General features: G+C 40.0%; 1 protein-coding gene across 16 annotated transcripts in view; it reads right to left on the reverse strand.

Moving 5' to 3' along the window:
- The window catches only part of dlg2 (discs, large homolog 2 (Drosophila)), a 273,799-nt gene that overhangs the window by 65,521 nt on the left and 195,465 nt on the right, over nucleotides 1-12,813 (reverse strand). For 15 of the 16 annotated variants that reach the window (XM_078172182.1, XM_078172189.1, XM_033642560.2 and 12 more), the window contains one exon: nucleotides 243-296. In XM_078172182.1, the coding sequence (XP_078028308.1) occupies nucleotides 243-296 (54 nt within the window). Of the gene's footprint in view, nucleotides 1-242; nucleotides 297-10,977; nucleotides 11,447-12,813 lie in introns of those variants that run through there. The other variant, XM_078172185.1, reaches the window with a different exon arrangement.

Genomic DNA, 12,813 nt, shown 5'->3' on the forward strand with positions numbered 1-12,813 from the left:
CATTTATTCATGACAAACATCAATAATTCAGTACCGCACCCTAATTTGTTATGAAGATGTTACAAGATCAAAATGTACTAATACGCCACATATACTATCTCAACTCAAACTCAGCAGCAGAGCAGAGAGGAAAATGTGGGTTCATTATTTTAATGTGCTGCTACTCTTTGATCTGCTGGATGTATTGATCGTCTAACAACTAATACATGCATAAAAAAAAAGACAAAATAATTCAAACTCACATAAGGAACTGACTCCAAAGTGTCTGTGTTGACGATTATCGGGGCAGGGCTGGCCTGTGAGAAAGACAGAGAGAGAAGGTGGAGATTAGAGGGAGACTTAGGTTTAAGTGATGGAGACACGCCTGGGCCCACCACTGTCCTACTTTCCATAAATGTATCCAGGGGACAAGTGTGTGGATCTCTGTATCATCAACAATTTAACAGACTTCCATTTGCTGAATGGCACCAGAAATACTCCCCGCTCATACACAGCACCTTGATACAGTTGTATCAGTAGGATTAACAACAGAGAGGGATGAGTACATGAGTAGTAAATGAGTGGATGTAGTAAGTTTCTGTAGAGTACATATTCAGCCCAGTTGCCAAAAATATGTTGGCACTGTACATTTCTGTGAACAAATAGATGGTGGATGGCGTGTCACCAAGGCAAAATGCCTACCAAGCTGTTAACCACACCCTTGTAAAAAGGTACATTTTCAACCTATCCACTACATAATAACATGCAATGTGACATATTTGCAAAAACAATGCCAACATTTATTCTGGCGATTGGGTTGAGATATGCCTCACTGGTAGCAAATATGCCCAAAAATCATGATTACAGAATTTATGACTCGTACAGGACAGCAGCTTGTGTTGAAATGTACCATGAATGCCAGGGAAACGTAAATTTCCGCATTTTAACGACACCAATTGCAACACTGTCAGAACCTATTCAACTAACAGCTTTCAAGTTCAAGATGACTTTCCTCTGCACCTGTTATGGCTCTGCAGCACTGCTCTCTTGTCTGTATTGTATATTGGAAATTTGATCTCCAGGTAATAATATTGCAGTCATAAATTGTGCAGGATGAGATGAAGCCAATGTCATACAGTGCAGGCAAAATGCTTTCTCCTGATGGCCTGTAGAAAATGAGCAGAAGGTTAAAGGCAGGACTCCCAAGAGAGGAACTCTGATTTTCAGGCCACAGCATGAAAGCTGTGACCGAACATCTGATCACCAGTTCAGCTTACAGTATGTTAACAATGAGCCTGATGTATGTGACCAACCTGTTTCATTACCAGGTCGTTAAATATGTGTCTGTTTATGACACACAGCTTAAACACACTGTAACATGTAATTAATGTCGTGAAACAGTCGTGGTTAACGTAACAGAACTACTTGGTTAGGTTTTGAGAAAACATCATGTCGCATCATGTACCTTACGTAATAAAAACATAATTTGACGTAAATACGTCCCAACTGATGTCAGTGTGTGATGACTGTACATGAATTACATATCATTAAATATAAGCAACACTGACTTGTGGTTTTAAAGGAGACACAACCTGCAGTCTCCTGGGTGAAAGTCCTGTTTTGTTTGACCCATCCACCTACACGGATTTTCTCGTTCTTTATACTACATCAGCTACTCTAAGCGTCAAGTATTATGGCAGATGGGTTGACACTTAAGACCCTAAAGTGTGCCGGAGGGCGTGACAAAGCATCTGTATTTGATGATCTGGTATTGAGAATGGGCCAATGGGATTGACTTCAGAAGATGATGCTCAAGGTTGCATTCGGAGATTCTTTTGAAATTTGTCCTTTGATTTTGTCTCCATGAGATGAATAGAGCTCAAACAAACAAGGACAGCAACAAAGAAATGGCTAATCATTCTCCTGTAAATAATTGGAATAAATAAGAATGTAATGCATATGAAGCAGTATAATATTATTGTGTGCATAACATGAGAGCACCACCTAACTGAAAACCTATGAATCTATAACAGTTCTCACAAATCGTAGGCTGGACACATATTTTACATGTGGCTTCATCCTGAGCTACAAAGATTTATGCACTGCTATTGTATGGAGTCATAGTACTGTACAGACTGTATGCCTGCTGTGCAGCTGACTGACATGATGCTGTGAAAGGCGAGACGGTTTGCTTGGTCATCAGTGCAGTGACAGCACATGTCATCAGCAAGAGACCCAGCCTGTCCACTCATGTCTCCATCACAACAAGACTACTGGTTCCATGACTCCACTATAATCTGGGACCGAGTTCTTGCAGATATTACTTGCAGATCAACCTTTTGGTGAGTAAACTTAAATCAATGCAAGGCATGAACATTTTTTGCCTTGCTTCAGTTAGTGAATATTTTCTGGTAAAAAGAATTTCCTCAGGACAAACAGGAAGTGATTTTTCTTCCATTCATTTATAGTATCAACCCTTGATTGATAAATGAGGTCTAATTAATCAGCCATGCGTATGCACAGTACTGTGCTCAAACCATGTGTATGCTCATTTCAACGCTCAGAAGCCAATTTATCAGTTTCTTCTTGTGCTTGAGAATATTTGTACATTAAGATAGATAAACATAGCAGCTCTGCTGTAAACCATGTAAGCATGATTAATGGTTAATGGATTCTGAAGAAATGCATTTGTGCTGTTTCATTTTTTTTTTTAATTAGGTTATAAATTCCCTCAGTGTAACTTTTGCCATTAAAGTTCTGGTGTGGGGGACTTACTGACATCTAGTGGTGAGGCTGTAGAGTGCAACCAACTGAAACTTCTCGCATGTGCCAAGCATGTACATGAACTACTGTGGCGAACTTGAAATGAAACGAGACAATTTAGAGCCAGTGTTTGATTTGTCCCTTCTGGACTACTGTAGAAACAACATGGCAGACTTTGTGGAAGAGGACCCACTTTGTATGTCGATATAAAGGGCTCATTCTAAAGTAACAAAAACACAACAATTCTTAGTTTCAGGTGATTATACACAAATGAAAACATACTTATTATATTATATTCTCTTTTTGCCAATATATCCCCAGAAATTTTACACACTGTACCTATCATGCTTATATTTCTGCATCACTGCGCACTGGCGGATCTTATAATGATATTCAGTAGTAATTATTCTGCACTAATAGTTAACTGTTATGTGTTAGTATCATTTCTTTTATCTGATTAAACTAAGTCAAATTTATTTTCTATTATAGTGAAACTGTTAAAAAGTGCATAAGCAAATGCAAATGAAAACAAAACTTCTTAATTACATTTTTATATTTTCTTAATTTCTTCTCCCCTATCACAAATGGTCTTAAGCACAGTATACACTGTGCGATTTTTGGCTGTCCCAGACGAAAGATGATCAGCGTTAATGAAAATGGACAGTGGTCCTACATAGCACCATGAGAGAGGTTCGAGGATGGCCATTGTCACAGTCTTGCGATCAAAGACAGCCTGGGATAAAACTCTGACAGTGTCAGAAACTTGGGATGACCACCTCACAGTGTGAATGCTGTCACAACCTACATCTACTAACCAACCAATGGAAATGCAGCATGAAATGATGCACTGATGCTAAACCCAAACAAACAGACAGATAGCAGCTCGCCCTGAAGGAAACTCGGGTTAAATAAATGTTGAGTTGTGGCAGCAGAAGCCTTGCCTGTATGATGTGTCCTCCAGCTCTTAAAGGAGGACAAAGCATGGAAGGAAATAGCAGAGGAGCTGCAGCTGTCAGGTGAGCAACCCAGCAGCTGGCAAACACAGCCACACTGCAGTATAAAGTGCCCACAAAACTTCAGGTTGTTAATTGATGTAACCCTCTATACTGTGCTTCACAGTTGGAGAAGTATTAACCTGTGCAGCATCCTTGCGGGAAGTTATTGCATTGTACATCACAGTCTGCGATTCAGTAGGTGCTGTCATCGTACAGTCTGTATACATCAAACTGGCTGCCATATCCAAGTTTATTAGATCCGTGTCACAGTGTAGCTTACACTAAAGTTATAATATTGCTAAAAACTCACAGTCTGTAGGAGGCTTTATGCGTGAGGTGTAGGTGAAATTGTGTGTGTGTGTTTGTCTGTGCTTTGTCTGTGCATTTTTTTTAGGGAGCATGTGTGTTTAGTAACCATGGGAGGCAGACATATGGGTTTCCTCGGTAGGGTCCCTTTTATGGAGTGTATTTATTTTACTATATGTATGTTTTGTTTTTTATGTTACGCTCTATAATGGCCCCTTGATGCACCTCTGACCAAATGAATTTCCCCATTTGGAAAATACAGCTCCATTCTGTTTTACTTGAAACAGAAGAGGAACAGATTAATTCATTTTTGTCATCAATAATAATCCATGGACAGACATATACACACACTGGATGTGCTTTGACTGACAGCAGATCTGTCAATAAACAGCACTTACCATAAAAGGTGCTTACAAAACCAATAACTACCATGAAAAGTTTTACTGAGGAAGGGATTACCAGCGTCTCCGACAAGAATGATCACACACAAGTTTAATTATCACAAATTATCATCATTTTCAAATCAAATGAATAATGCAGTGTCCCTACCACTAAAATACTTTTGTCAACATGTTTTCACGCCTGGTCTGATACCCAAGTGTGCTCAAATCAATGTATCAGTAATTTTGCATATAGTGAAGACAAATTAGTAAGAGTCTGAATATCTGACATAATTAATCACTTTTTAGTAGACGTGAAAGAAGACAGCGTGAACTCTTTGATTGTCCCTCTGTGATGTTTTTTTTCTGGTTTGTTAAAGGTCTGCTGTCGCCCCAGTTAACTTTCTGCTCTGTTCGCCACCCCACGAAAACAACAAAAACATCATCATGTTAAGATTAAAATTGAAAATCTCATTACTGAATTAAAACCGCCTTATTTCTCTCCAGCACAGCAAATTTAAAACATTAAACCTCCCCAAAACTACATAATATTGAGAATTCAGCACAGATTTAATTCAGTAATTGTATCCAACTTTTACATTCAATTATAGAGTCTAAATTTCACAGTGTCCCCCAGTTTGTGTGTTCAGGTCATTAACATGCAGCACAGTTTAATCCTGAAGCACTCACGTTCATGTGAATTATCAGATTACTCCGGCTCATTCAGAAAAGAGAGTCTGAATTGTGTGTGACTGTGAACACCACAGAGACAAACAGCCACACAGAGACTGACTGACTCAGTGAATTCAACAATAAGAAAGACTACAGTTGGCCGGCCCTGCAGGACTGCACAGCCAGAGAGTGACTGAAGGAAAATGGTGTTTTGTGAGAGGAATGATGAGAGGGATTAAGACGCATCTGCTTGCCGTGCACGAACACTAATCATATGAATGAATTCACAGCTCCTCTCAGAGACAGCGAACAGCACATCACAAATTAACTCAAAGTAGTCTTTTTACTATCCTTTAACGCCAACATTAAAAGTACTCTCCCATAACATACATTTATTATAGACACACTACTTCTTGGTAATGCAGGTAGTGTTCAAAAAGGACGTATACTTTCTCTCTCAGACAGAAACAGCTACATGCAGCAGACAGAAGCAGAGGAAGAAACAAAGAGACTCTTGTACAGTAAATCTTCTTCTATTATGCTGGAGAGCAGGAAGTTCAAATAATCCAATTGTAGGTCAGGAGGATTTGTCATTAATCTTAGTCTTGTCACTGAATGCTTTCTGTTGACCTCTGCCTGTCGGTTCGCCAGCAGTCGTGCAGGTCAACAGTGTGGAAAGGCATGCTAGCATTGCAACTTGTACTGCAGCAGAATATTAAGGGTGGCCTTTAATATTTTACACCATAGTTCAGGAAAAAACAAACCCCATTCATCTGATGTCTCAACGATAAACTGAAAAGCTGCTAAAAATATATACAGTAATTACTTAAACGCTGCATAAACATTCACTTCCTTGCACTGCTGTGCCCTACAGTATCCAATATCAGCTACCATGGATCCCACTGCCACTATGAATCCACATGTATGCACACACAGACCCCCGAGAGCTAATGGCCACTCAACTGTGCACTTAAATGGCATGCTTAACTGCACTTAGGCTCATTTCTCCTCTTGTTCATGCTTCCTAACATCACCACGTGATCAACTGCCTCCAACAACACATTAAGCCAGCCGCATGGCAACATTGTGCATGATATATTAAGACGCTCTCACAGAGCTATAAACTATACCAGTGATAATATCACAGTCCAACAATATTCTATGAAAATAAGAACAGTCACAGTTGAATGCTATGTTATACCTACAGGCTGAATGCAGAGTGTCCTATTAATCAGGGCAAATCTCTGATGGTTTCAGGCCAGACCCCCCTTCTACATGGCTAACTTCTTATGAATATCATCCGGCAAACACTCAAATAAAACATGTGGACTAATTTCTATTTCAACCAATCGAGTACCAGCTGCCAAAATGCGGTGTTTTTCTGTCATGTTGTAAGTTTCACTCTGATGCTGTGCTGAAGATAACCAGAACAACACATTCATCAGCTGAGACATAACACAGCACTTACCGGATGATGAGGAAGGTGTAAAACTCTTACTGCTACTGTGAAAACTGTCATCAAACTGCAGAAACCAACCATGCCCTATCACATACTTAAGATGTTACAGAGTGAGCTGCTTGTATTTCTTCAGTCGAGTCTTGTGCTCTTGTTGAGGTTTGCTCAATAATTCAGCAGCAACACTATGTATAGTGGCTCATGAAAACAGGGGAGTGTATCAATAATTCACTGACATCTCATGTAAAAATAGTCAACAACACAATGTGAGATGTGCATGCTTCAAAAGGAGGGTTAGAGTAAGGTGAAGGAAATGGAGTGTGATGGACATGGACAGATAAGCTCAGCTCGAGGAGTGAAGCAACCTAAAATGTGACTGAAACAAAGTTCAAACTGGAAGGTCATCTCTTCAAATTTCTGGCCAGCAAAGATAATAGTAATGGCTTCCTCAGGGTCTAATTGGCAATAATGAACCATCATTTATCTCTTCAAGTGAAGCAGAGGAAAGTAATAATGAAGGACAAGCAATTTTGGCATTAGAGACAGACATTAACAAGACAAATGAGACCAGGTTCAATCCAGTCTCAAAAAGGGATCCTGACATTAAACTTTCAAATTTGACATTTCCATTTAAAACATGCCTTTACAATTTACCACTACAGGCTCTCTATCTCCTGCTGTCTATACAGGGTCCCTGGTTTCCAGCATAAAGTCATTGTCCATCTCTCCACATTTCGAAGGCAGTGCAATAACTACAGAACAGGTAATGCCCCCCCCCCCCCCCCCCCCCCCATTTGTAATCTCTCTGCCTTGCCTCTCCCTCAGCTCCATGATGGATGGCCTCCCATTTCCTCCCACTGGCCTTGCCTGAGGTAATTTCGCTTGTGCTATGGTTGCACAAACACTACACACATCCCAGCTATTAAATGTGCAATTATGATTCACTTTTGCACTACATCGGCTTTATATATGTGTAATTCCTAAAGGATAACACTTACTTATCAGTCATTAAGTCCTGATCACTCTCCAATTTCAACACATCTGTAAATACAGCCCCACTCTGCTCTGCTAATCACAGTCGGCCTAAAAAGAAACCAAAGTTTTTGAGTTTTTAGACATTTATACACAGTCACAGCCAATGTCTTTCTCAAACACTTAAAAGGATCTGGAAAGCTAATAAAGAGTAAAACACTGTCCTTTGTATAATTACATAAAACACATACAGTAGTGTCAATAATGAGGAAAGTTCTGCACCTTGAGGCTTAACTGAGAGAATATTCAGACTCATGTCCACACAGTTAGAGATGGACACTTTCATTATGACTGCCATTAGAGCTGCTGCCTTCCCTTTGATTACGTCTTTGTTGCTGTTGATGCCACCCAGAGCTGCTTTGGACCAATTTTATTATTATCATTGCAGTTATATCTGTATCAGCGTATATGTCAGTGGATAAGTGAGACTATTTTACATATTACAGAAATGTCAAAGATATATTTGAGGTGGTTATGGCTTATTTCTAAACTATTACATGTCCTGCTCACTACATAGATTGGTTCTGCTGCTTAAAAACAATATAAGAGATCCTAATCAAAACTGAATGGGTTTATATAAAATATACCTGCTATATATTTTTTAAACTCCTTTAAACTATAAAATATCTATATTACTACTGGCCTCTAAATCCAGTATCAGTCGGGCAGTAATGTTAACTTCCAAAATCTTCTTTCATTCATTCCCAAAATTTGTTTTGCATTGATAAGCTACAAACCAGTGGCTGCAGATGCCTAGAACTGCCACTGGAAAAGATTCCATGCGACTCTTTTAAAAGTTTATTTGACAGGGACCACATTAGTGTCCTCCAATGCTGGAATTTCTAACTTTGATACAATGCCTTGAAAAACATCAATATTTGATACAACTTTCTTTTTTGATAACACAGGGAAAAATGAACGTTGAGGGCATAAAATTTAAAATTGTTATTCAAAGATAAATATAAGAAGGCTATAACGTGAAAACAACAATTTTTCCTTCCTTGGCTAATAGCAGAGAACAGCAGAGTGACTGTAGCAAACATTAACAATATGGGAAAGTGAGAAAGCACAGCTGGTGCTGGTGTATCAACAATACGGAAAATGAGTGCAAATGTCTCAAATGTTCAGAATTGATATGTATCGAAAAATCAATATTTTTGAGAACACTAGACCACTTACAATTAACATAAATTACGATACCTGAAATCTGATGCATTATACTGGGACATAGCTAAAAGCTAATTTTCATTCTCAGTCGCCGAGCAAGTGAAGAAACATACAACCAATATAACAAAAAATATACAATACACACAAGAGCCATAAAATGTTGATCGCTATGTACAAAGTCACAGGATACATATCGTATTAGCTGCTTAGCTAGCAACAATTCTTGAAATATAATTGGTGATTGCATTTTTGATTCTCCTTTAAACACCTTTGTAGTACTGCAGAGAGAGGATAAGAATCTGGGGAAGTTTTAACATGAAGGGAGAAGGAGTTCCACTGTTTAATGGCCTTAAAGGGGAAGGCTAAAATTTTGTGAACCTTGAAGGGATGACACAGATGTGAGAGATTTTATTAACTAGTTGTGCATCAGAGAAAATTAAGATTTTTTTCTCGGCTTAACAGATTAAATGAAACAAGTATACTAGTAGTGCTGGTGTTGTGGCCTCTTGTCTAAATTTGTAGAGTTTTCTCAGAGATGGAGTAGAGGGGCCTCTGGGTGGTTGCGCTGGCCTAGGACCAGAAAGCGGTGCAACTGACCAGGTGAGTGAAGATCATGGTGTGCAGAAATATCGGAGCAGCTTCTAGGGAAAGTTAATGTCAGATGTGTCTTAAGTTTGCAATGCTATTCTAAACAAGTCACTCACTGACTGTTGTCGATATGCAGCGTAGCCCAACAGAAAAGTATTAATCAGTTCTGATTTAATAAGCTTGTTCCTTTAATAACATATTTCAAGAACAGAGCTGGGCAAATGATACAATATACAATCATTAAATGGCTATTGGCAAAACATCACATAATGAATTTCTTTCCACAGCATTTGAGATTCATGCATCTCTGTCTTGTCAACAAATAATTCTGCAGTGGCAATCAGATGCAAATTGCCAGCTTGGTTCATTACTCTGATTTTTGATCAGATGAACACATGGCAGACCTGACTGACATGGAAATCAATCCCATCAGTGCCACCAAATTTCCCACATTGTTTCCATATTTGGAAACTACTGAATGCGTGCATAATAAACATCTGTGTGTTTTGATTTTCAGATGCTTTTCCTCTTTAGCCGTGCAGTTTCTTAGTTTGGCATACAGTGCATTGTTGCCAAGACTGTTGACATTGCAAGTTTTTTTACTGCAGGTTTTGTGACTGATGTACCCACAATTCAGCCCCTGACCTCTTTGAAAGCTAACATATGCTGCTAATTGGAATTCCTAACGACATCTGAAATGGTTGTCTGCGTTGTTTCATTTGGAAACACAACTTAGTTACAGTACACTAACATCTTTTGTCATGTGGTGTTTTTACTCTTTTGTCCAAACACTTGACTTTTCTTGACTAAATGATGTGAAACAAATGGTCAACTCAGAATAAAAAGCAAAGTTTGAAGTGTCTGCCACAAAAGCAAACCATAGTTCAGTCACAGTGAACTGAGGTGAAAGCTCTCAAAACTTTTGTCGATACACTCCTTTAAGTCACCAGTTCTGTGGGACAACACAAACAGCACTACACACTAAAGCTCTTAAAAGTGATTTCTGGATGTGATTTGACATGCAGCAATTATACAGATGCCTAGCCTGCAAGCTAAAGGGAGTAAAAATGCAAGACTGTCACTGGGGTTATCAAGCCAATAAAACAGGTCTATAGCTTCTTAACAAGCCTGAACAGGAACGTCTGACATCTTCCAGACTACCCCTCAGCAGGAAACCACCAAACAACTAACCTCATTTCTCCTCTGTGATTAGACTGAGGTATGAAGCCTCAAATTAAACTTTACACTATGTGTAAATCATGTTGATATAATTGCCAGACAAAAAAGAAAAGCATTCAGGTTTTCCACAAGAGAAAAACCCCATAAACTGCAGTTTGTGACAGTCCAATCATATATGTTGTCTTTCAGTGTAAGGCATTTTGAGTTTATGTGTAATAAAATATGCTATCTTACCAAACTGCCATTACTATGCTGCAATAATGTAAGTCAATACTGCCACTGACACAGTGATGTGTCCAACATTTGTTTCCTTCATTAAAAAGTGCAACTGAGTTCTCCTCTGACATAATCAACATTAATTCTATCTGAAACTAAAAAAAGCCACAAAATCTGTCCAACAGCTTGCTCGTCTTCACCAACACATCTGCTGAGAACAGCTTTGACAGTAACACAATTTTACCTGATAGTGCTCCTGCCAGCTCTGGGCGCAGCCACACTCAGGGGGCCACAGGTCACAACTCCCCCCCTTGGCTCTTACTGCCGCCAAGCGGCTGGGGCTCCTGGAGGACATGTTGTCCAAATGCCAGGCAGCCATCCGGCCCCCCCTTCTGGGAAGGGTGGCACCGCCAGGGACAGATCCGTAATAGTACCGCTGGCTTGAGTGCTGATGGTGGTGACTGTTGGGGTGCTGATGATGCCAGCTGAAGGAACATGGCACCTCCCCACAGTCCCCCCTTTCATCCAGGTCCGCAAAGCAACTCTGCTGTTTGCTCAGGTAAGCAGTCATGCTGCCGTCACGCAACACTAACCTCCGCTCACTTCAATACTTTGTCTTCTGCTTCTTTTTGTTCCTCTTCTGTAGCTTTACTGGTACAGTCATCAAACACAAGACACGCTCCTGCCTGATGTATGAGCTGCTCGCTCTGGCAAAATGAATGATGAATGAACCGACTGGCTGGCTGGCTGCTGTAGCTGTACGGGCTACATAGGGTGTGTGTGTGTGTGTGTGTGTGTGTGTGTGTGTGTGTGTGTGTGTGTGACTGTGTGTGTCAGAGCTTCTGGAGTGGAAGAACGATAAATGAGAGAGAGAGAGGGAGAAAGGGGAGGGAGGATAAGGCAAAAGAGAGATAGAGATACTCGATGAAAGTGAAATGGAGTAAGAGGGAGGGGGGAGCTGAGTGAGGGCAGAATGGGGTGAAAGGGGGGTGGGGGTGGGGGGGAGATGAATAAGAGTATGATGGGAAGAGGAGAGGCAGATAAGAAGAGCAGGAGATAGAGAGAGAGTTGTCTGTGCGTTGGCTGCCAGCCCTCTGTCAATAAATGACTTAACTGGCAGTGCTACTTGACAGCATCCGCACCTCCAGAAACAATTCATGGTTGGTGCTGCTGCGACATGGAGGCAACAGGAGTTTTAACTACAAATCTCTAGACTGCTACTGTGGGTGTGGCTGCAGAAGAAGAATCAAAGACAAGAAGAAGAAGAAGAAGAAGAGGAAGAATAGTATTTTCCTTGGGAATTCAAGTGTCCTGGGAAACAAAGCTCTGTGACACCAGTTTTTACACTAACAATAGATCAATGACAATGTAAAATGTGAAAGGTGTTTTTGAGTGATGAATCCACAGACAATTATCGCACAGCTCTGAAGTGTACTTCAGAGCTACTGCCTTTTTTAGCCTCTTTTAGCTCACTGTTTTGTTTTCCAGCCTGCAGAATCAGCTCTCACCAGCTCAACCTCCTGCAGCAGCACAGAGCTGTTTTCACTAAAAAAGCTCTGATAAACAAAGTATACACAACCTGCTCAACACTCTACAGCAGACAGACAGATATGTATCGATAAAATTAGTACATAAAAAAACAGATATAACAAGGATGATTGTTGAACTATTTTCATCAGGTGGACACAAACAATACTCCAAATAGAGTGCTGCAGGGATGACGTGTATTTGTAGGCCAGCCCGGAGGTTAGTACTGCCCCTCGACAAAAAGTCAATGGGATTTTACCATTGGATTTTAAATTACTGCGGAAAATAAGCTCTGTGGCAAACAACAATGTATGATACTTACATGTTTTGTTCAGCAAGATAATCTTAACAAATTAACATGACTTTTATGATTTTTGAAGCATTAATGAAATCACCAGAAGTAAAAAGCTAACATTAGGCTATAAACAAACTCAGGCTTTCCCACACATTCATTTACCTGTGGTGATCCGCCCCAATAACAACATCTGCCGCTACATACTGATTTTGTATTTTTGGAGCTGGACTGTTCATTAGAAGCCCTATTGATATGTAT

Source organism: Epinephelus lanceolatus, chromosome 11 (genome assembly GCF_041903045.1).
Source record: "Epinephelus lanceolatus isolate andai-2023 chromosome 11, ASM4190304v1, whole genome shotgun sequence".
NCBI lineage: Eukaryota > Metazoa > Chordata > Actinopteri > Perciformes > Serranidae > Epinephelus > Epinephelus lanceolatus.